General features: G+C 34.9%; 1 protein-coding gene across 1 annotated transcript; it reads left to right on the forward strand.

Moving 5' to 3' along the window:
- Window positions 1–7695: 7695 nt before the first annotated feature.
- On the forward strand, window positions 7696–19079 carry scu (hydroxysteroid 17-beta dehydrogenase 10). Its single transcript, XM_081748769.1, has one exon. It carries the CDS (start codon window positions 7848–7850, stop codon window positions 8613–8615), a length of 768 nt encoding a protein of 255 aa, XP_081604895.1. The 5' UTR covers window positions 7696–7847; the 3' UTR covers window positions 8616–19079.
- Window positions 19080–25940: the final 6861 nt, after the last annotated feature.

The following is a 25940-nucleotide window of genomic DNA, read 5'->3' on the forward strand; positions in this document are numbered from 1 at the left end:
GCAAAGATATTATCGACGAACCCTTCAAATTGTTTGCTTTCAGCAAATTTATGATACTAACAATAACACTTTAAGTGAAGAGATTTTACAGGGGACCTTCGTTTTGTTACGCGGAAATGTTTGATCTGACCAGAGTGCAAAATTGCCCTTTGCTTTAATGTTGAGAGAAGGGGAATACTTCCCTTTCCTAGTGAATAATATTCATTAGGACCTAAATTATCTTCAGAAATGGTTTCTTACAGATTGTAAAGAACATTTGGTATAATATTTATGGAACTCCGTTGAAAGCAGAAAATATCATGAGAATGATCAAAATTCGAACATTGAAGAACATAATTAACAGAAAAGAAATAGGATACCCAAACCATAATTTTAAACCTACTATAAAATGTATATCCTATATTTTTACTAATTCCTTACTCCCATGAAAGTATCCTGGGGAGGATATTCTCTCCAATTTTTTCAGACTGAAATCCTTTTATCCCGTACGATTTCACCCACTGACACAATACGAAAAAAACAAATGCTGTTAAAATCCATACACATGACCCTTCCGGGACTCAACCCGGGGCCTTCAAGCCGATGGTCTATCGCCGCAGACCGCTCGGCTTGGTATGAAGATGTACGTTGTATGATTGCAAATAGATCACGACAATATTAGAAACTTTAATAAAAAAGGTCCACCCAAAAATCAACTTTTTTTTAGACCACTAGCTAATCTGGGTGTACTGTCATGAGTTTGTTACACAAACGGGGCAACCACCATATAGTGGCACACACCCCGCGGTTATGGGAACAGATTTGTACCATGGAGGTGAAGACTGGCCCCAAGCATTCTTTGGTCCGATGTGTCGTTCAGCTCCCATTACTATAGCACTTTAAGTAGAGCTTACTGTGCAGTAACATATAAAATTTCAATCAAATACTTTCCATTACTCAATATATTTTTTAAAAATTTCAAGTTACTCAATAAAATTATTTGGTTTCGACCTTTTTTTTAAAAAAAAAAAAATAATTGCAACAAATCTAAACATGCTAAAATGGAAAGTAGGTTTTGGATTGGTATGGAAATCTATAGGCTGGAATACTGTATATGAAATCAAAGTGTACACACATATCTATCTCTCTATTTATCTATATATCTTTCCATATCTCTCTCTCTCTCTCTCTCTCTCTCTCTCTCTATATATATATATATATATATATATATATATATATATATATATATATATATATATATATAGTGGCGGATCCAAGGGGAGGGCTATAGGGGCTATAGCCCCCCTTGACGCTCAGGTATACACTGGATAAAATGGGCTTCAATCCTGCTTTACACTGGATAAATGGCAAAATATGGTTTAGCACCTCCCTTGATCATATCCTGGATCCGCCACTGCATATATATATATATATATATATATATATATATATATATATATATATATATATATATATATATATATATATATATATATATATATACAGGGACGTACGCAGGGGGTGGTTCCTGGGGGTCCGGACCACCCCCGAAATTCCAACTTTTGTGTAAATGTAGCCTAATTTTTGGGACAAGTTTAGGAATTTCAATATGAAATACACAGATATTGAGTTTGGACCCCTCCCGAAATAAATTCCTGCGTACGCCACTGTATATATATATATACAGACACTATAAAGCAAGTGGGCTGATACTATACGATAGTTTCGGGGATGATGACACCTTTACATCGAACTTTGCTTAGTCGTGTAAACATTATTTGACATTAGTGTCTTCATCTCCGACGTACCTATGAGCAATTTACTGTATATTCGTGTATTGAAACTGGTGAAACAAATTTCAATGTTTCAGAATGTTAAAAAAAAAAAAAAAAAAGCCAGGGTCGAGAAGCCTCAGACAACTAACAGCAGAGATATATTATCTTGTAAACTATTTGTCCTTCCCTTATGAGCTTATTTCAAATTATTTTAAAGACCTTTAGGCAACTTTGGCCCACCCCGAATGCATGATGATGGGAAAATTAGTGGAATGAAGAAAGTGGTATGATACTAGACAACTTCGAGAAAACACACACATTCTAAAAATGAAATCTTTGAGTTTTACGTCCCACAGTTATGCTGGTTAGGCTAAAGGAGACGGTAATGATGAGTAATGAATGAAATGGTGGAATGAAGAAGGTGGGAGGAAACGGGAGAACACCGAGAAAACCCACGCACACGGTGTTTGTCCACCACAAAGTTTACTTGGCACTAACCGAGATCGAACCGACTACCACATACACCAGAGGTGAAGGGTTCACTGTGTAGCTACCTTGATATTTCTTGTCTTGTGTGTTCTGGGAAATATTTGTAACTTAGTTGTATCTTGATTACCATGGTGCAGCCTGCTACATTTTACTTTCGTTCCCATGGTATGCTGCTATATTTTTTACGAGACAAGACGAGACAAAACTAGACAAATGAGACGAGACGGGACAGAACCTCTCGAGACGAGACGGGACGAGCACATTTTTCGAGACGAGAAACGAGACGAGACATGCTTTGCACGAGACGAGACGAGACAGCCTGAAGTCTCGTCTCGTGGCAACACTAGCAGTGATGTAGGCTTGCTCTTGCTCAAATGCCATCCCATTGGTTAAAGCAGACGCTTCGTTCAATTCAACGTCCAATCCCAGGAAAGAGAAAATGCGCGAACACAAATACCAACTTAAAAGCACGCTCCGTCTCTACAACAGAAAAGCGAAAGGAAATGAACCGAAATGGGAGGCTCGTTTTTAATAAATATACTTGTCATCTTTGTATAACGATAACTGTAGTTCGAGGAGACACAAATACTAAATTTTTTGCTTTTATATTTATATAACTTTCATGAAGAATATGGTTATTTTATATTTGAATTTTATATTATAAGTATGTGGAAAATAATTTTAAATCATAGCCATTTATGTTTATTCTGTTCTAACAGCACTCAGATTTCAACATGCTACAAACTTTCGTTCTATTGAAGATAGAAACAAATATTCAGTGGACGAAATGGGAAGGGAAGTCCAAGGTTTATTTTAAAGAAACCCCCCTGTCTTCACCTATCACGGTCCTTGAGTTAGAGGATGATATGTGAACATGTTTCCTGGTCGCGGAAACAGAGCGTGGGGGCTAGTGAATGTAGCAGGAGCGTCATTTCAGGTTTTGCTTGGAGGGGGCAAGACCCCATGATATAAGTAAAATTTCGCATTTTTCACAGATTTACTACCATTTTATTGATAAGATCTATATAAATCTCATACTCAGAGGGGGGCAATTGCCCCTCCCTGCCCTTCCTAAATGACGCCCCTGGAATGTAGCTTCGAAAAGTACAACATTTACCAATAGGACATAAGAACAGCACTTTCAGGAAATACACACAAACAAATTAATAAACAAAAGCAAAATGAAATGAACTGAAAAGCGCGTGTTTTCTTGGTGTAGGGCTGCACAGTCTGTGCTGACTGGTGAATTTTGTCAATCCTTTGTTTTATTCTTGTTCTCGAAATTTTGTGTAAGAATGGATGATAGTACCGTAAAGAAAGACAAGCCATTGCATTGTGATGCAGGAGACATAGTTTTTAATGTTTACAACTTTTCTTGCAGCAAACAATAATAAATCTGACAGTGTTTACAACCAGTACATTGTATATTTGTAACTTTGGTTATTCTAAATATGTACTAGGCTGGCTGCAGAAGAAGAGAAAGAAATGTTTCAAATAATATGATGGTCGATAATGTTAAATAATAAGACTTTGGGACGTTGTTGTCAGGACAACATAGATAAATATAAATAAATGGTATCAAACTAAGGGACGGAGTGTGTATTATTTAATGGCTCGAATTTATATAAAAAGGAACCAGTGATTTAATCGTTGTATATGGTGCCGAAACCCGGGAATGGAAGGAAGAAAAGGTTGATATTTTAATCGTTGTAAATGGTGCCGATACCCGGGAGTGGAAAGGAAAAGCAATTGTATTGTTTTCGAAGTATAGTAGGAAACAATCAAGATTGAGCCATATATTAATTGTACTTTTTCATCCGACAACATGTTGTAAGCTTTGAAAGAAATATCCCGGCAACTCAAAGACCAATCACAGCAAATCAAAGATCAAGCTCGACGTAATGATGAGCAATTTGAGAAGATTCAGAACCAAGTTCAAGAACAGTTCGAAAAAGTAAATTCGCAATTGGAAAAACTAGACCAAACGATGGATCAACGAATGAAAAGAATAAAACAAACAATTACTGAAGAAACCTCATCATCAGTCCTCAGGAACACGTTAAATGAACCTGAACATTCTACAGATCCTAGATTTTTATCGACGAAGAAATATGACATTATTGATTTGAATGTTTGGATGAAATTAGATGAATGTTCGTATAAGCGTATTGCCGTACTGATTGGATCAGATCATCCTAACTTTTCTCTTCGTTCAAATGTTTTTAGTTGTCCTAATGCTGTTGTGTATAATAAAGATTTTGGTATGTATCAATGTGCGAGAAGTTATGATCATTTTCGTCTCATGAATGCTATTGATCGCTTGTATTCACGATATATTCTACATTATATTGATGCTGGAAATGGTGTAATGGTAATAGAACCGTTGGGTTATATGTACACGACATTGCTTCATGTAGCAGGAAGAAAGTTGATTCCAATATTTGTGAAATTCAGAAAGAAAACGTGCGTTCCCACCAGTGCTTGTAGTGATTGTTCAACTGAATTGGAGGTGTTGAATTGTGTATTCAACAAAAAGACCAGAGTGATGTTGATGAACGATCCGATGGTGTCTTCGCAGAACGTAATGCAGTGCGTTAATTTCAGTCATCCAGGTGTGGTGTTGCAAAGTTTTGAAAATCCATCAGTGATGCAATACATTGCTACTTGAGTCAAACTAACATTAATCGAGACCAACTTTGATGTATTCATGTGCGTTGAAGTGTGATCCCAATGTGCAGGAAGATGTTAAATTCATGTGTACCAGTGATACAACTGAACCTAATCACAGAAGATACAAAACCCATGGTAGGACAAAGTACCGTGAGCATTGTGAAAAGAATAGGTACAGATATGTTAAGAGACACGATATCTCGACCTCAGTAAAACGAATGAGAACTGAACCTTATTTTACCGGTGATCTAAATGAACCTAATCTTGGTAGTAACAGTGGTAGTGATTGTGTAACTCAACCTAATCCTAGTGTAGTACGATCACGTATGCCTAAGAAGCATGTAAGCATTAGATCTAATTTCGTTCGATGTGGACTTCGTAAAAATCTCATAGATGAAGAAAATTCTCAACGTAAGAAACGAAGAACTGAAGAAGTAAATAATGCGCAATATTGTGTTTCTATTTGTGACTTTCAATGTGACTTGAATGAATTTGTTGACCATGTAACTTAGACTGGAATTCCGATGTTCGAAAAGATCGTATTCAATGGATTTTACTTTAAATATCATTATGATTTCTCGGTTTATTGTATCTTACTTTATGTTATTTAATCTTGAGTTCATGTCTATGATCGCAGTTACTCAATTTATGTCAGCATATGCATTAATGTTATGTGTATTACTTAATATTTGTGTTTCATACTATTTATGTGTTTTTCTTATGATTGGCAAAATGCAATATAAATCACATTATTCATGTTATGATGTTAATAAGATGTTAATTATTATTTTATGTTCTGATTATTATCGATATTTCAATCTTAATCTATATCTTGTTTAACTATATCTTATATTCGATCATTTTTGTGTTCAAAGAACAACTATATGAATATCACATACATCTTTTTCAAAACCTTCTCCATGTTGACCAAATAGATAATGATTGGATTGTAACAAGCATGTAATGGTCCCGAAAAGGAATCAAATAACTTGTAAATCAAATCTCGAATGTGCCTTATCGTCGTTGAAATGAATGAATAAATAAAGATGATGATATAGTTTAAAATACTTATGATAATAATATTGTGATAAAATTTAGTATAATATATATGTATAATTATATGAATTGTAATTTCTAAATATACGAGGTGCATTCGAAAAATCGAATGATTAACATGTATATGTAAACGGTCCAGAGTTCTTTTTCATTTTATGGAGTTAATGAATAAAAAGAAAAGTCCGTCGGGTGCCATAATATAAACCAGTACATTGTATATTTTGTAACTTTGGGTCATAAGTTATTCGAAATATGTACTAGGCTGGCTGCAGAAGAAGAGAAAGAAATGTTTCAAATAATATGACTGTCGATAATGTTAAATAATAAGACTTTGGGACGTCGTTGTCAGGACAACATAGTTAAATATAAATAAATGGAATCAAACTAAGGGACGGAGTGTGTATTGTTTAATGGCTCGAATTTATATAAAAAAGGAACCAGTGATTAAAATCGTTGTATGGTCATGAAACCTCCCGAGCAACATGTGTCAGTGAGAGATCCGTGTGGCGAATTGTGAAAGAGAAGGAGTAAGGTCTGGATAACCCGTCGTAACACCCTGTAAAGCAATGCCAATTACAAAGAAAAGACAAACACATTTAGATTCTTTCGATGAAGTAGTAGCTCGTAGAACAATTCACAATCTCTATGCTAAGGCATTGTCGCCACCTCAAATAAATTATTGTGCGAACTTAAGCATTGACTTCAAAGGTTCTGAGTGGGCATTACAACAAATGCTGCGCAAGTTGGGATTTAGGTTTAAAAGAAAATTCTATTGGAAATAGAAAACTGCTTTGTGAAAGGAAAGATATTGTCGTTTGACGTCATAAATATAGGGTCTAATCTTATTTTTTCTTTCTTTGTCGTAACAATGCAGATATATATGCTAGTATTATTCAAATACATTGTTATCTAAATTCTCTCTAGTTCGCTACCAGCATTATTTTAAACTGTAGTTACGACGTGACGTGCGAAGCGTTCAGTGTACCATCTAAGCACTATTTGTGAATAGCGTAAGTTGGTAGCCTTGCAACTGAGAGCGTTGACGTCACTGCCAAGATAGTTCTCGCCGACTGTAGTTACAGTAAAATTTGAAACACGTCGCTTATACTTCCCCCCTTGGAAACTACAACATGGGTGCCCTTGGCTTCAATCCTGCTTTACACTGGATAAAACGACAAACTATGGTTTAGCCCCTTCCTTGATCATATCCTGGATCCGTCACTGTATATATATATATATATATATATATATATATATATATATATATATATATATATATAACCGGTTGTTAGAAAATTAGAATAGCACCACTGCCAATTCTTAATAATAACCCGCCTTATGCAGGGTCGTTTTGAAGAATGATTAGCGTCATGTTAAAAGCCTGACTACTGCACGAAACATATGTTAGTCGAACTCTTTAGTATGATACTAATCACTCATCAGAATGACTCTGCATATGGCCCAACATATTTAATAATGTAGTTATAATACCAAAATAAGCATCGTCATCCTTCTCGCTACATTATATGAAAATTGTACCGGTACGAGTAATGCCGTCGAGAGTGAAATGGCCAATGAAGAACGTTGATAAATATGATTGGCAATCAGGATCGAAGCAAGCCCAAGATGGACCCAAATGGCTGCTGTATCATTACTCGAATAATTTCCATTCATTTTTGCAACGCACAATTTATGCGTAGGGCTGATAACCCGACTCTTATACCGTTGGCAACACTGCGACCAGAGTGACTTGCGGGAACTTTGCTCGTGCGATAAGGAAACGAGGCACTGGAGGCAGTAGCACAAATAAGCTGATTGTGTGGAAATTCATAAGCAGGTTGTGTGTTCAAGAGGTTGCTTCTAAATTTCCTTAATAACATGTTGAAAGGCGTTGTTGGATTAGTAACAGGAGGTGCTTCAGGTCTTGGTCGGGCTACAGTGGAACGTTTAGTGCGAGAAGGTGGGCGAGCCGTTCTATGTGATCTTCCAAATTCCAAAGGTGAATCTGTAGCGAAGGAAATTGATGGTAATGTTATCTTTGCTCCAGTTGATGTGACATCTGAAAAAGATGTTCTCAATGCTCTTGAAATTACAAAGAACAAATTTGGTCGTTTGGATGTCGTTGTGAACTGTGCCGGCATTGGTGTAGCTTTTAAAACTTACAATTTTAATAAGAAAGTACCTCATAAACTAGAAGATTTCACAAAAGTTCTAACAGTAAATACTATTGGAACTTTCAACGTCATAAGATTAGCAGCTGGGTTACTGGGAGAAAATGAGCCAAACGAGGATGGCCAAAGGGGAGTTATTATAAACACAGCAAGTGTAGCAGCTTATGATGGGCAAATGGGTCAGGCAGCTTACTCGGCAAGTAAAGGTGCCATTGTTGGAATGACTCTTCCAATTGCAAGGGATCTGTCCTCACAAGGAATTCGCGTTTGCACAATTGCACCTGGTCTGTTTGATACCCCGCTTCTTTCAGCACTGCCAGAGAAAGTCAGAAACTTCTTGGCAAAAACTATACCCTTTCCACAAAGGTTAGGTAAACCAGATGAATATGCCCAGTTGGTGCAAAGTATTATTCTCAATCCAATGTTAAATGGTGAAGTGATACGGTTAGATGGTGCACTTAGAATGCAACCTTAGTTATTACAAATTTCATGGATTGGCTTTGAGGTATGAATATTAATGTATTGGGTGAATTGGTCATACGTAAGTGTCCCTTATGTACTTTAAATCATTTAGAAAATAAGTAGTAAGATTGTGCAGTAAGTGTTACAACTGGTAAATGTGTGGGATGGCGCTTAGTATTCCCCCTCCCAGTCCATCGACATTTCCGGAGTCGGTACTGTGATTTATAGTAAGCCGTTTTAAATGACCGTTTATGCATATACCCACCGTCGCCAACGCGGTTGAACTGCCTCCCGTACCCGCTTTCTCGCCGCTCGAGCTCTCCTGCTGCGCTTCTTTCTCTTACTCGGTTAGATGGCATTCGTGCTTTTTAGTTGCTGCCTAGCACAAGTTTGCTTTGTATGCACTAGTTTTTATGCCATACGTTCACATTGTATTTATGCTCATAACTACATCGCAGTTTCAAATAACGAGCAGTAATCACTACCAAGTGAGCCAGAGTTACTACGAAGTGATTTGGGGGAGAAGGTAAATAATGCCCAAAGTGACTCGCAGTACTTCGAATAATGTTAATTTAAGACATGTTGCATTTCTCGGTGCTGGTTTGTTTGAGAGCGCTATTCCATTTTAATAAGAGCACAGGTTTATAAAATTTACAGAGGAAATATGAATTATGATTTCGAAAGCGGGACATACAGAAATGGGAATACCGGTAATTGTAAATATGATTATGTGTAATACAGAGTCTGCACGTAAGCACATAAGAACGTACTGTTACATACTGAAGTCATACCAATCACTGTTGTAAATCGTGGTCCCTAATAAGAGAAGTATCCGAAAGTTGTCCAAAAATGTCCGATTTGTTCGGATGAGTGGTCTAAAGTAACGTACTGGCAATAATAATATTGTCCGAAAACAGTGCAGAACTCAGTGGTGTAGTGTTATAGCATCAGAGAAAATTAAGGCAGAAGTTAGAATTACTGGTTATTCGAAAACGTAAGCGTTAGGATTTCAAGAAGTTTGTCTAATGTATAACAAAGTAGAAATATGAAATGCAAAGTTTGTTCCATAAACAAGTCTTGATAAAATGACGTGCTATTTAAAGTTATCACAGACGTGTCACAAAAAGGCCGTGGTGTTTTTCCACTTTTCTCGTTCATGTATATACCCACTGTTGCTGATACGCCTGCTCCTACGGGCGCACCCTCTCGCTAAGCCCCAGGCCTCCTGTTGCACTTGTGACACTTAGGTCGAGATAAGTCTACGTACCAAGCAAGGTTCTAGGACACAGGTCCCCCTTCCCATTTAGCTGTAATAGTCAGAAAACAGCGTGCCCTGTGGGGCTCTAACCCACCTTCTCTCACTGACGCTCGCTCGGCAATACTATGTGATTTAAATATTGAACTTCGGTATAGAAAGGAACCAACCTAGCTACTAAACTATTTGGGGGCACATGTGTTCTCCATATACCAAGTGTAATCTTTAAGATACAAGCTGTCGATTTAAAGGTAAACGAAATATGTATGCAGTGAATTTATGTATGAGTCACTATTGTAAATTGCACCAATGAGGCGATAGAATTTGGCTCAAATTGCTTTAAAAAGTTACGAATTTGCTGCGTGAAGATGATTCGTTTCGTAACGCAGCAAGTATTGTAGGAACCTAGAGAGCGAAGACAGTCATGCAGGGTAGAAAGTTGGAATGTAGGGGCAAGCCTATGTAGATCAGTTTTATAATTAAAATGCCCTACTTGATCGTACCTAATTCGTGTGTCCATAACTTTACCTCTGTATTTACTTCTGGGCTTCCCTAATAGACTAACTACTTCTACTTGATTGATGTTATCTCCGACAGAGCCACGCCAAGGGAACAATTCTTTCACTTCTTAACGGTCTAATATTCATTACAGGTATCATTTCAAAGGTTTTCAGTTTTGATTCAGTTTGTACATTCGAAGATAAAGAACATTTCCAAACAGAAGGAAATACAACATTTCTAATCTCTGAAAGCGCACAATACCTTTACTATGGTCATTGGCGTAGTCTTGTAATCCAGCTCTCCTGGAGGCAGGATTTTGTGTTGGAAAAGATCCTATACTGTGAGGGTTAATCTTGTGTTTTAGGCTGTGCATCTGAGAACTGCATTAGATTTTAACCCCGGTCGTGGTTTGGAGCCCCCATTGGGACTCGTACTATATACCTCGGTATTGCATAATGATGCAAAACACGAGGGGAAGGGAGAGGCTATCCGTCGAGAAGATTGCGTCAGCGATGATGAATGTATTCGTAAACGAGGATAGTGGAAATACTTCATTTGGAATAAAACACACATTTACTTCTTGCACCTACCATGACCACTTTGTACAGTGCGTTCACATTAGTGCTTCACATTTCCTCTTGTAATGGTAAAGAGCACACTTTGCATTTTATATTTCTACTTTATTATACATGTATTGTGAAATCAAGTAGCATATTTTTTTTCTGTAATTTTATAAATAGCGCCCAAATTTCTTCTGTAAATTGTCTGAATATTAATACTCCTGTTCCTAATCGTCACCAACAAAGAGTGATACCTATTATGCTTTTTAATTTTGCAAATGTGCTCATCTGATGATGGTGTGGCAGTCTGCTGTTGAAATTATGAACGTATTTGCACAGTTAAACAGCATATTAGGTAACATTCTTTTATTTCGTTGTTAAATTTTATTGCAGGCACTTCATTCAATGCTATGATTTCTGATGTATTCATTTAAAATTTAACTAATTATTGTTATTAACCTAACCTCAACATCTTAGAATGGACACTAAATAGTTATTTTTTGTAATATGAAGAATACCTGATAAAAATTATTGTAATGTACTGATTGTCTAAAGCAGCGTTTCCCAACCTTTTTCAACTTGCGGCACACTACGGGTGTTACTTGGATTCTCGCGGCACACTTATAGATATTATTTGTAAATATAAAGCACAGTGGTATTTTTTCTGTGATTATTGATCTCCTCCTCGCAGAGAAGAAAGGTCTATCACTTGTTTTTCCTCGTGGTAAATCATTATGCTTATTTTTCATTCTAATTTAAAAATAGAACAATTGCAATAAAATATTGTGGACTCCGGTTTTTAAAAATACGCTTTCTTTTCAAAAACTATATCCAACATTTTACTAAGAAGGAAGATCACTAAATAACGAACGAAGAAACAAATCTCTTTTACTTTTAAAACACAAATGTAGGTAATTTGTCGAGAGGATTGAATGATATTTTAAATTTTCAAGTTAAGAAATAGTCTGCAACAATAAAGAAGCAATAATGGTCATAACAATGACAACAAATACTTTTTTCAACATTAGAAATGCAGAACAGTGACCCGGTATGAAACTTAAAATTGTCGATTCATAGTAGAGGTTCGTAGTAATGTGAAATACAAATATACATTTTTCCTACGTTTTGCAATTTTATTGCTATAAAATTATTAATTTTGTTTCGATTCCTCGCGGCACACCGGTTGGGAAACGCTGGTCTAAAGTCAAAGAACAAAATGTTACAGTGGGATCAATATTTTTGTAATAATACTAAGCTCTCTTAGTTTATAGTGGTTTGAGAAACGCTTGATATAACATTTTTATTAGACAGTGACGATAATTTATAATGTTGTCTGTGAGAGTTATCAAAAGACGAGAGCAAATGGTTATGTCACAGTCAAGAGTATAACTGATAGTTTGTACTTGAAATGTGGCTCAGTTCATTTTGATCTGAATAAGAGTATTTGTCCGTTATTTAAGTTAATTCCTGGATGAGACTTTGTCAGACGCTAAATGTCCATTTTATGATGGTCACATATAATGAACACAGATATGTGAACTCAAGCACAAGGTTACAATTTTAAATTTTCAAGAGTTCTATACTTTCAAATTTTTAAGGTTCTTAATTCTCACATATTTTAAGACAGATTAGAAATTGCTTAGTCAGTTTGTTCTCAAGCTGGCATGGTATGTGGAATTGATAAAGAAATAAATGATCGAAAGGGTGGGATATTCATTCTGGAACTGATTAAGAAGAAAAGCTTTTACGAGACTGCTGAGTAATTATCTATTTGGAACGGAGATATCATTGCTAAATCAATTTTTCATGCTGTGCCATATAATATTTGGTAATAGTTAGGAACAGCTACTTCTCATCTCCCGTGCACGAGGATACATCTTACTGTTGCACTACCTAAACACCCTAAGTACAAGGGCAAGAACTCAGTCTATTACCTACTTTTTAACATCCTAGATAGTCATTGAATAATTCCTGAAAGTATGGCGTTTCTCGTCCTTCCCTAAATGGGAAGTACGGCTCCTTAACTATAACCTAATATTTATGTAGTTAATATCATAATAATACGTGTGTACTATAACCATCAGTTGGAGAATATATAAATATATATATTATTTCAACAAACTCAGGAACACTACAAAATAAGGTTTCCTTGAAGTCGGCTAAGCAATTTTTAAATTCCTCGATGGCCATATTATGCATATATGTTAACATATTCATAAATTGTATACTTATAATGAGGTAGCTGTGGTTAATTTTTGGTAGTCTGCTAAATGATGTTGATATATTTGTTAGATCTGTTATTATATGATAGCTTATCTATAGAACATAATAGATGCCTTTTGTTTTATATGAATCTGTTTCCTATTGATAAATAAGTTAACAGTTACGATAATTTTTGAAATATTTTTTCGGTGCATTTGCATCGTTCGCGATTGTTTGTTCAACATGTCATTATTTGTTTTACTTAACGCTAGTTATAGACACATAAGTATGTGAGTATAGTGTGCTAATGATTTTCGAGCTTTGCTATATAAAAGAATTAGTGCATTGAAACCCGAAAACAATGATTTGGTAGCCGATGTGCTGACTGCGCATCGCTTAGTTGGACGTAGTTATCTGATCGGCCATGATTCTTCCTAGACATTATTAGTTTTCTCTTCGATTAATAATGAATAATAACTAGGTATTAAGAACCTTACAATTTCTCTAACATTGATTCTAATTAGAAAAACACATACTGAAAGGTTACGTGTACTAGTCCTTTGTTAGGTACGAAAACAAAAGAATTTTAAATCTCAACATAGGGATGTTGTTAGCCAGCTCCCCCAAACGGCCAGGATACAATTGATACTCCCGTGAAAGAAGTCAATTGGAATGTTGGCAATAACCTCTTGAATCCATGCCTCCAATTCCTCTACTGTGTGAGGTTTTGGACTTGTACGCCTCCTCCTTAGGGTAGCCACACGAGAAAAATTTCAATCTGGACTTCTTGCTGGCTGTTAGTGAGGTCCTCGCCGTCCAAGCTAACGTCCAGGAAGTTCATTCATAAATAGATAAGCGGTCTGCGTGATTATTTACATTCCATGTGGTGCTTCTACTGCGATTGAACTAAGTAAAGTATGAAGTGTGGAATCTTAATAAATATTTTGTATTATAGCACTATTTTCAAGATGAAGTTTGTAATAATATAATTTTCCTTGACTGTTAACAGTATCTACTTATTTTTCACCCACATGGTAGTTCGTACTGAGGGAAAAATAACATAAGTAGAAATATTGTCTTTGTAGTTTTGAAGAAGACGCTGGTCAGAATTTTGTTAGGTATTTACGTACAAGTCGGAATTTTGTCATTTTCTTCTACATTTAGGGCACAAACGTTCTTCACAATAGTAAATTTTGTACTAGTAAATACTAACTCGAAGATATTGGTTGACAGGTTCTAAACTATATAGGTTAATTGCTGATGCTATAGAATACATAGTGAATAAGTCAAATACATAAGTGTTACCGTGTATCACAAAGTAGCATAAAAGTGAAATTACAGTTGTCAAAAAATTTTGTTCCAGTTTTCACTGACGAGAACAACAAATTAAAGCAACTGTAAGCCAATAAACTAAGCATCGTATAGAAGGAACTTTCTCAGATGTATCTAACAGGGTTCCCACTCGTCCTGGAAATCCTAGAAAACCTGGAAATGTCCTTGTATTGATTTTGTCCTGGAAATGTCCTCGAAAATGCATTTCTGTCTTTGAAATTTACAGAAATACTGAATGTCAGATTTTTCATAATTATAATGAAGATTTTAATTGATTGCTATTTTTGAATGTTCTTCCTGCTTTTGTGCAGAATAATAATTTGTCATGATCCGGCATGTGTAGGTGGTTGGCTTCCTTTCTTCCAACAGGGTGGTTGGCTGGGAGATCCTCTCTCTTCTTCCATCCAGTAGTCTGTCAACCCATTCTTGGATGTTATCTTCACTAGCACTATCCTCCAGAAACTGTGCTTTGTACCAGTATCAATTTTCCATAATCAGTCTATTTTTGCAATAGTACTTATTCTTCAGTAAAATTTCATACGAATGCTATTTATGACAAGGTCATATGCAGGTCAAACTCAATTTTTTGCTAGGGGCCGCGGTGGCTCAGTGGTAGAGCGTTCACCTATGGTGCTAGGGGTCCCGGGTTCAACCCCAGCCCCCGCCAAGTGGACCTTGTGGTGGACAAACACCGTGTGTGTGGGTTTCCTCGGGGTTCTCCCACTTTCTTCATTCCACCATTTCATTCATCTCTCATCATCACCGTCTCTTTTAGCCTAGCCGGCTAATCGTGGGACGTAAAACCCAATAATTTCATTTCATTTCAATTCCTTGCTATACCAGCAACATGGTGAGTGCATCAAATGTGGACTTGAGATTTGCAACTTCACAGTCTCCATAGTACATGCGAAGAATGTTACTGAAAGGAAAAACTCCATTTTAGTTCAGTGCCAGACTTTCCTGTGAAAATTGCTGCTGTTTGTCATACAGAAGAAACCTTACATGCCTAGATCCAGATACTGTCATCCATTAAGTTTCGTGGTGTCTTTCAGTCACTGTTGGAGAAGAAATTAGCTACATCTAAAGAATGTGATCAACTGTTTGTTTTATATGGAAAATTTACTGAGCAGTTTAAAGGTGCACTTGCTGGGTATAAGTTGGACCCTGAGAGGTTGGACTGGTTTTACACAAAACTGTTGGATGGTTCGGAAGAATTTAAAGATTTGTTGTTAATCATAGAAGCTTCTGGTTTTGTCTCATGGACAGGCTGCTCTCGAACGAGGCTACAGCATAAATAAAGATCTGCTTGTTGAAAGTATGAAGGAGAAATCATTGGTCCGTTTTGAGATTGATGTATGATAATATTTCCCATAAAGACCTTACTTCAATCAACATCACGGAAGAGATACTGCATCATGTCTTCCATGCAGGGCGGCGCTATATGAAAAAAAAAGAAAGAAAAGGAAATCGTTTAATTATTGTGTATTAATATTGTACTTGCATTAATATCACTACATAAGCTACTGTACTTTTTATTTCACTGTTGGGAGTTTTGAACCTTCAGTTGCAATCCTGTTATATCTTTCTGTGCCGAAGTCCTGGAAAATTGGTGATATGTCCTGGAAATTTTTTTGGTAAAGAGTGGGAACTCTGATCTAATTTAGCACATTTAGAAGTGATCGACAAAGGTGTCAATACACGCTGAAACTGTTTGAGTGAAATACAATTACTTCGTGATATAATTAAGGCTATTTGTTTGAGTCACTTTATAGATGGTTATCGAGTATATATTTTACTTTGAAAATAATCTGATATATGAAGGAGTTAATGAATAAATTGAAATTACTAACCTTATAATCGTGAAGAAAGAAAGCTTTTAAAAAAAAATCTCCGTAATCTCTGCCACTTTCTTTAGAAACTTGTTGAACTGATACGCTGCTCATTGCACATTCGTAAATCGGTAGTTTTGCATAAGTGTTTAGTCAATGAAATTTAATGTTATTGTTTCTTAATATGAAGGAAATTGAAGTCTTGTATGTTCACTTGTACTGGAAAAATTGTATGTTATTACTTAGATTTCATGGTTTCACCATTTATGAAATTAAGCTTAATTGTAGTTTTACATCCTAAGTTTGTTGCCCTTTAGGCGAAAGGAGACGGAAAATTAATGAAAGTGAATTATTATGAAAGAAATGATGGAATGAAAATGAGGAGGAAATCGTAACTTTAAAACCTTGTGCAGCAATTAAAGAATGAATTACTTCAGAATTTTGTTTAACAATATATATTCAGGTTCTGAATGAGCATTTACTCTGTCATTTGATTTTTGTTTTATGTACTCTCTTGGTAAATTTCCTTCCTGTACTAAGTTTATTTCTTTCATATGCTACATTCAGCTGTTCTATCTCTTCTCTAGTTTAATGCAATAAAGATACCGTGATGGTCATGTACTTTGTAAAATTTTTGCTGAGGTATACCTGTAATTGTTTTTAGGGGGGAGGACTTTGCTTATGTAGGTGCCATACCTTAGTGACGTTTTTGTCCTAAATATGTGGAGTTCAAGGGTAGACTGAAGAGTCGTAAAATTCCTTTGTTCAATCCTGATTTTTTTTAAAAATACATATATATATTTATTTTCATGCATGAATTAAAACTTTATTATTGTCGTTCATTTGTGGTTGATAACCTTGAACGATTTGACAAATTATGGATGAAACGGTCTCACAATTTAAAAGAAATGCGGAATATGTGATTAAAAAACTGCAGTAAAACATACAAAATATCCTTACACATCTGCACAATGTATCGATTTCCTACTTGTATGCGTTGATACTTCTTTATACCAAATCAAGCTTCGTCAGCCAACACTATTAACGCAGACAATCCATATCATACTTTTGCTTGGAACATAAACATGAACTTTGGAATGTAGAAATTGTTCCAAAGTTAAATAATAAAAGAAAATAGAAACTGTCAAATCCAGAGGAATCCGCCAATCCTATGTATTCAAAGTACGTCTACGACGTATGTGACGTTTCATTTTGCAGTTGAAACGTCCTGCTAATGCAGAAGGAAGTGTATATAATTAAAGTTTTATGAAAATTGCTCACAGCTTCACATTCTAAAGTATTGTCTCAAATTGGAATAAAAGTGTGACAAAAAACTCACTACTTCTCGCTACTTACTGTTATTACAATGGGAGAGATTGCTTCAAGATGTGAAGTAAGTGATTTTCATAAAAAATGGATTATGTACACTTCCATTTGCATTAGTGGGGAATTTCAAATGCAAAATAAACGATAACATATATCGTAGACGTACTTTTGCAATAGGGTTTCCCCTGAATTTGAGGGAGTGCTTGCTTTGTTTCTTACTTAGTACGTTACAGTTAATTCTATTGTATTTTTATTCATTTAGCTTTGAAAAAAAGTTCTACATTCCAGATTCCATGTTTGTATTTCAAGCGGAAAGTATGATGTCGTTTTTCTGCATTAAAATTGCTGGCTGACGAAGATTGATTTTAATATATAAAGAAGTATTAAGGGATACAAGTACAAAGACGTTGCTTTAAATGAAATCAGTAGATTATGTAGCTGTGTGAGGATATTTTGTGAGTGTTAGTGCAGCTCCATAATTACATTTGGCATTTTTTTTAAACTGAGAGGTGGTTTGTCCATAATTTGGCTTAAACAGTGCAAGATTATAGACAGGAAATGGATGACAATAATGAAATTCTGAATAATGTGCGTCGGAATATGTAAAAAGATTCATGACGAAACTCACAACCCTTTCTCTTTAGTTCTGCAGATTTAGAATAAAATCGCAGTCTAAGAACTTTAAAGTATGGAAAAATGAAGTTTCTTTCTTTCTAAAAACAGTTACTCCAAACGAAGACCTGAGAACCATTTGAGAATAAAACATCAGTTATGAAATAAATAAAATGCACAAAATTAAATAAAACTTTTATTATATTTTTAAGTAAATTGTAGAGGTCAACTGAAGGTATATTTAGGATTTTGTAGACTGTAATGATTGTTTGCATTGTTCAGAACGAAATATTGTGAAAATATTCAATTAAGATTGAAATATGAACCATTTTATTTTCTATATTCTAAATGCGAGGTTGAAAGAATAGAAGAATGGCACTTTAAGAAACAAGATTATTCTGATTGTCATTTTAATGTGTAGTATCTTGTGGATTTGAGTTCTTAGTTTGTCAGTTGCTAACCCTGTTTGCTGGAATCTTGGCCATTGTGTCATGGATGGACGTTGCTTATTTCAAATAAACTGGTAATTTAACAGTGAATTGCAAATCTTACTGCTTCTTGTAGTACTGACTGGTTATATTTTTTAGATGATTCATGTATAGTTATATTAATGGTGGTAGGTAAGGTGATGTTTATAAAATATTTTTATCCAGTGGAGGGATAAGTTTTCGATATCTGCATTCATTGTCGATATTCACTCTTACTGGTTATGTGAACTTACTATTTTGGATTTGTTTTGGTTGACCTTACTTCTTTTGTTTCATATAGGTGACCAATATATATGTATTCCTTTTTTTTTCTTTTTTTTAACAATGTTGTTGATACAAATGTTTGTAATAAAGTTTTCTTGCAAATTGTAATTGCTTGAGTGTTATGATTTTGAAATCAATGCTGTATCACTTTTATTCGAATAGTTACACGAAGGTCACTGTGCAGTTAGAAAGGGAAATTTTATATACGAGTTTATTAACCTGGTTGATACAAATGTTGCAAAAGCTAACTCATATTATTATGCTATTTACGGATTTTCTGACATGCACATAATTTCTCAGAAAGAAAAATATATTAAAAATAGAGAATCTCGAACTCCTATTTATTGGTAGTACTGCTTGAGAAATGTATTATGCTTTCGATATATCATCTCCATTACATGCACATTCTATGGGAAATAATAATAAGCATCTAGTGCAATTATGTATTACTAGGATATACCAGTCTTTACCTGACACGCTTTCTATTTATACTGATTTTGCTAACATTGTAGAAATCTATTCATACATGAGGAAGGAATCAAAGCTTGTAAACCTTTTTCGTATTGCTAAAATTTTTCAACTATAGACTTAAGCGTTATTTATTTACTATTTAAAGAAAATCACTATGTTCACTGTTACATAGTCTTCTATTATTATCATTAAAATAACTATATATATGTGTATCTCTACTATTACACTCAATCGTGAAGAATCAGTGGCAGTCCCAGCTGTCTGCATTGGTTCTAGTAGCTTCAGATTTGGTTGAAAGCTCAATTTACAATCTGATGTTTACCGGATCTACTTTGTATTAAACTAAACCCATAAAAGTTACGGTGTATACGGTGCACTTAACAGTGAGAATCGAAAGTTGTAAGCGTGACGGTGTGTGTAGTAATTTTGGCAGGATGTTTCTAGTTTCAGAGATGTACAAAATATTTATTGGTTAAGAGGTAAGACATAAACACCTTTAACCCTTTTAGGATCTATGGTAATTTTTATTATCATGGAGTAGTGTTGTCTTTGACCGCTTATTTATGTCCTATTTCTATAATAGGTATTTAAGTTTTTCTTGTCAAGTCAAGCATGGACTAAAGAACACCCCAGGTGAATTTTGGAACCGGATGGTCAGGTTGCGCCAAATGGGGGCGGAGGGGCGTAACTTTTTTTTGTTTGTTTGTTTTTCTTAAGGCAAATTTCAAAAAAAATTCACGCACTTAGTTTTCAAGATATCAAATTGAAATTTTGCATACGGATTGTGTGTACATTTGAGTATTTCTAATTTTTTTCTTTTTTTAGATCCTGACGTGAACCCTAGGCCCGAGGGCGCAACTATTCCGAGGGGGTGAGATAGAAAAAAATCCGGTTTTTTCCAAATTTGCTGGTTCAGGTGTATGATACGAACACGTAAGTGGTACCGTTGGAAAGGGCGCGTTATACAGAAGACAATGGCATTTGAACCATGGCTCTAGGTCAAATAGTAATGATGCAGTAAATTTTTATAATATATACCGGTATGTATATATGGCTCACCTTCAGATTTTCAAAATTTTTTCTCCCTTTGTTTTCAAAATACAAGACCGAAATTTTGCAAACAAATTGTGTGCATAACTACGTATTTTTTAAGAGATTTTCAAATCTTTACGTGAACCCAGGCCCGGGGCAGAGTGGCGAAATGTTCCGGGGATAAATTTTGAGAAAAAGTTACGGTTTTTCCCGATTTTTCTCTTTCTGGTGTATAATATGGACAAATGAGTGATAGCGTTGGAAAGGATGCTCTGTTCTGAAGAAAACGAGATATGAACCATGATCCTACGATCAATAGTAAGGAAGCTGTAGCTGTTTGACTGAAAGACTAAAATTTACCTCAAAAAGTGGAAATCTTAAAAGGTTAACACACAGAGTATATAAGTTATTATATGGTAAAGTAAATTGATTGATCATATCTAGTTTTTCTCAGACTTGCATGATGTTTCCTATAATAATTTCATTTATTGTATTTGCGTGTGTATTATATTGGCTCCTACTTAAGAAGAAGATGTAAATAAATAAATCTGCACGGCTTCAGTCGTGCTTTCCTATAATTAGTCTGAACAATGAGTTACATGACATTTAGTGGTTGTGACACGACTCAAATCAAATTGTAGGCAGGAACGATTTTAAACTAATTTTCATAGCACTGAGAAACAAGTTAATAGTATCAATAAATATGTAATGCTTTGTAGACGGTCTGCTTGGGAGCAACTCTCAAAGCATGTTCCTAGGCAATGCAGAAATTGTCTTTTGCATTTTAGTAGTATTCCCTGGTCAAAATTAAGTTACCTGTAAATGCAATTTTGTTCCATCCTGAGTTAAAGCATACAGTTTTTGTTTTTAAAGGCATTTAAATATGTAAAGTGGTTTAATGATTCATATATATCTGCAAGCTTTAAACAATAAAATAATAGTGATTGTTTTTCAAGCAGGTCAAATAATCAGGCAATGACAAACAACTGTAGTATATCTACTGAAGAACGCATTGCTTGTATATCTATCTATCTAAGTTCGTTCAAAAAAAAAAAAAAAAAAAAAAAGTTATTGACAATCAGTTTGTTTACATTCCCAGCAAACATTCTGTACTTACGAAAACAAATATATACGTACAACTTACGAATTTCTTTACCGTTAAAAGAATGCTTTTCTCTTCTCTTAGCATAGTGACTGAGGTAAGAAGTAATACTCTCCGACAGAACATACTACTTTCACTTTTGCCAACAGCGAAGTATCACTAGTCTACTCAACCTTTAAAAAAGAAAAGTTGTAGTTTTAACGTCCCTCGATTCTTAGTCTCAGAGAAGTAATAAATAAGATAGACTTATAAATAAAAAAATGAACAGTGCGAACGTCGAAAGGTGCGAAGGCCGAAAATATAGGTCGAACGTCAATTTGAAATCAATTTGTAATTTGAACTGAAGGACACCGAAAATTCCAATATTAATTAAATGTTGGTAGTTTTGGTCTTCCTACAATTTATGAACCACTCAAAACTGGCATGTAGGAGGCAAGTTAGAATGTATTAAGTTTTTCATTCTTTAAAACTAGAAGTGGTGAATGAATTTTTCTCATGACATTAAAAATACAAGATAATAAATAAAATACTGAGGGACACGCAGATGGATAGATTTATTAAGCTTCAATGCACCTGTCACCTAGAGCAAAAAATCGCCATTTCTAAAACAATGAATGTAGCTTTCCGAAACAATGAAAACTGCAGCTGATTATCTGGAAATGTCTATCAAAAATAGCTTCGTGAAGGGAAAGAGATGGAAGGAGATTAAGAAGGCAGAGGAGGATTTTGTAGACGCAGAAGCACGTTTTCATTTGGGCGACGTAGTAGTTGAGAACAGGACCATTGTCTTTCGAGTGTAGGGACATTTTTGGAAAGCAATTACGTATTTTTAAAAATTATAATTACAAATAATAATAAAAATAATAAAACAAAAATAAATAAAAGGGTATAGGCCTTTTTCCATGGAATGGATCATCTCTTCCGGCAACATAATACTTCTTAACATCAGTTTTCTAGCAGAGGGTTGAAAATGTTTTTACAATAAAAAAAATGAATAATAAATAAATAAATAAATATGAATGTAGTGAGAGATCAATTGTGTATGATGTTCACTTTCCTTAGGACTACGGATTGTGTAAATGTATCACTGACTGGTGGCCGCAAACCTACTGGGCCCCGTGTGAGTATGCCGCCAACAATCACTGATCCATTCACCAAGCCAATCATCCCCGGAAAATGGAACTCAAATTTCCTCAAAGATGATAATTCCATAGCCTCTTCCACCTCAACCAATAGCTCAGCATCCAGGCCTGCAGTCCGTCATCCGCAATTCATCGTGAGAAAGATTGGGAATCACAAACTACCGACACAGAATGTCGACCTCCCAGTTAAGTCGGCAATGAGCACTACGGAAATCTGAAATTACATCTGTAATGGCCCTAACACAGAAAAGAAAGAAAAAATCCACAATAACTTCCAAACAGAATTTAGCGCAGCGGAAAATAATTAAAGAGAAAATCCGAACTGAAAATTTTGAGAAAACTGAAAGAATGAATTTCACCTCAGATTTCGGTTGTTTCAACTCCCGGTCACACTAGGAAAAGCTTTTCCATATTTCACAGCGTTAATCTTTTCACATGTGAGAGCATTTTCATCTACTGCTTTAAATCTCATCAGTATACCGTACACATTGTAAACATGACTATATTCTTAATGACAAAATTAAAGTGGGATTTTCCATTTTCTGCTTTCAAAGAAAATATTCAATTCACGGCTTGTACACTTTATTTCCATAATAGCTTAAAATTTGACAAGCTTTGCTGAAGAAATTAAAAAAAAAAAAAAAAAAAAAAAAAAAAAAAAAAAAAATAGTATTCTCCTTGGAATCCAATGTGACAGTTTGCAATAAAGATTTCTTTAGCTTGAACAATCTTATTCAACATATAACTTGTTTGCATCTTTCAAATGAAAAAAAAAAAAAAAAATGCAATTGACTCCCTGTATTATATTTTCAGTATCTATTAGGTTGACAAAATTAAAAAAAAAAAAAAAAAAAAAAAAAATGAAAATGAAACAGTCTGGTTACTCAATATTCTAATAATATTCGGATTACATTATTTTGCTTTAATTTCTGGTAAGCTAGTTTATTTTTATTTACCCTTTTTTATCTTTCTGCTGTGTGTCAATGTTCAGCTTAACATGGTGATGTAGCACGATTCTGTCATTTTTACCGTGTTCATCTTACTGACCCCTTTCACACCCGACACAGCAAAACATACAAAAGAATCATAGGAAATATTCTTAAGCTAAAATATCTAACTAAACTAACTTAACCTAAAGAAACAACACATACATTGACATTTTCACTTTAAAATAAAAATATCGGGTCATATGCAGAGTCCTTCTGACGTGTGATTAGTGCCATACTAAAGCGTTTCACTTACAAATGCTTCCTGCAGAAGTCAGGCGTTAAGCATGACGCTAATCATTTGTCGAAATGACTCTGCATAAGGCGGATCATTTCTAGCTACCACACTTCCTCAAGAACGTGTCAGGATCGAACCAGCTGTCTTTTTATTTGTCTTAAAAGATTTTCAGTTTAAATATTCCAAATTATTCTACTAAGAATATGAATTACTATTGTTCTTATCAGAATGTAGTAGTCGAGACACGAGCTGTCAATGAAAATCTCACCTTAACATTAAAAAAAAAAAAAAAAATAAAAATAAAAATAAAATAAATAAAAAAATGGGTATATGGGTACATTAAAAAAAATGCACCCATATACTTCACTTAAGCCGTGGTATAGTAAATTAATGCAATGGGAATCCACTTAAATCTGTTTTCTGTTTCAAAACATATTTACTAAATGACTTCTCAGAATTTAAGCAAAGAAAAGAATATGAGCACTACTATTGTCACCCAAAACACCAATTTCTGCAAGTTATATGTTCTAAAAACAAGGTTTAAATTTTGGATAAACGTATGTACGTGTAGTACATACATTTATTATCATTATGACAACCGATATTACTATCATGCCTCCCCCTCCCATTGAGTGTGTTCTTACATTCACATTATGAATCTGTATATATGTAATTTCTGGGGAAAACTTCAAAACAGCACATTATAGTAACTTGAACTACTCGTGCAGGGTCATTCCATAGTAACAGACGGGACATTCATAGATATTTCAAGTACAATGAAGTTTAATTTTCTAGTTGTCCTTAATAATTATAAATGTAATATACACAACAGGGAAAACGTAAGTAAAATAGGCTTTCTGTAGCTTAATTTCAGAATATTGTCAGAGATATGAACTGAGTTGTTAATATTTTTATGGAGCGTAACGGACGGGACACATATTGGACGTGGTTCGCAACTGTCAAATAGGTAGTGTAAATTTCTGCGAATTGTTAAGAAGTTTGCAAATGTTAAGTATAGTACGAGGCGTCTTGATCTTTCAACTACTGCTACACAACATATTGTGTCAATTTGGTTTGTTGGACATGAGTTCTGCTTGATTGATTAACCATAGTATAGCGAACGGACGGGACAATTTATCCTATGTTTCAAAAGCCATATTTTATACATACTACGTTATAATTTCTAATACACGTTTTACAATATGTGTGATATGAACATAGTTTTACTGATGTAACGTTATTTGTAACTAATAGGATTGTCTATTACACAACAACTTTGGCAACATAAAGACCATAGACGTATTCTGTAGGAAAAAAAAAAATCAGTTTTCATCGTCAGAGTACACATCAGAAAAAGACAGTTTCTGTTCTACTGCTTCTTTTGTATTAAACATACTCAAATCCAAATCAGAACTACTGCTGCTACTACTACTATCGTCCTCGTCTAACACTGTATATGCATGGAGCTCTGATAAAGCTGTTCGTCCAGCTACAACCTGAAATGGATTGATGCCCCTAAAGTAATGTTTGGTTTGAATGTGTGGTATAGCCTTAACAGTTTTCCACCTGTTTTGTAGGACGGATTTCTGCATGTCTATTGTTCGAATGTCAACAAAATAGAGTTTTATCCCTTTACAATAAGAAGAAGCAACATGAAAAAACTCTGGCTGAGCTGACCATCACCGTTCTTTCTTTAACCCTCTGCCAGACCGTTCTTTTTAAAGTCCCACCAACACCATCTACAGCTCCTTTACCGTGGAATGTTGCAAAGAAATTCCATTCTCCCTGTACTCCGAAATCGTTTTCCATGTAACACATGTTTGCAATGTTAAACTTGTTTTTAAACTGCGCGGCACAGCCATCAGAAAATATAGACACTTCAGAAACATTGAAATTTGATCGAAGATCGTCAATAATTATCTTCAGAAAACACCACACACTAACCTTATCATGAAACACATGATCACTCACAATAGCGTAAGAGATGGTATGATTTTT

This window comes from Thermobia domestica, chromosome 2, assembly GCF_964235325.1.
Source record: "Thermobia domestica chromosome 2, izTheDome1.hap1.1, whole genome shotgun sequence".
Classification (NCBI taxonomy): domain Eukaryota; kingdom Metazoa; phylum Arthropoda; class Insecta; order Zygentoma; family Lepismatidae; genus Thermobia; species Thermobia domestica.

What these genes read in the sequence shown, in the direction of transcription:
- scu (XM_081748769.1), top strand. Translation starts at nt 7,848, where the DNA reads ATGTTGAAAGGCGTTGTTGGATTAGTAACAGGAGGTGCTTCAGGTCTT.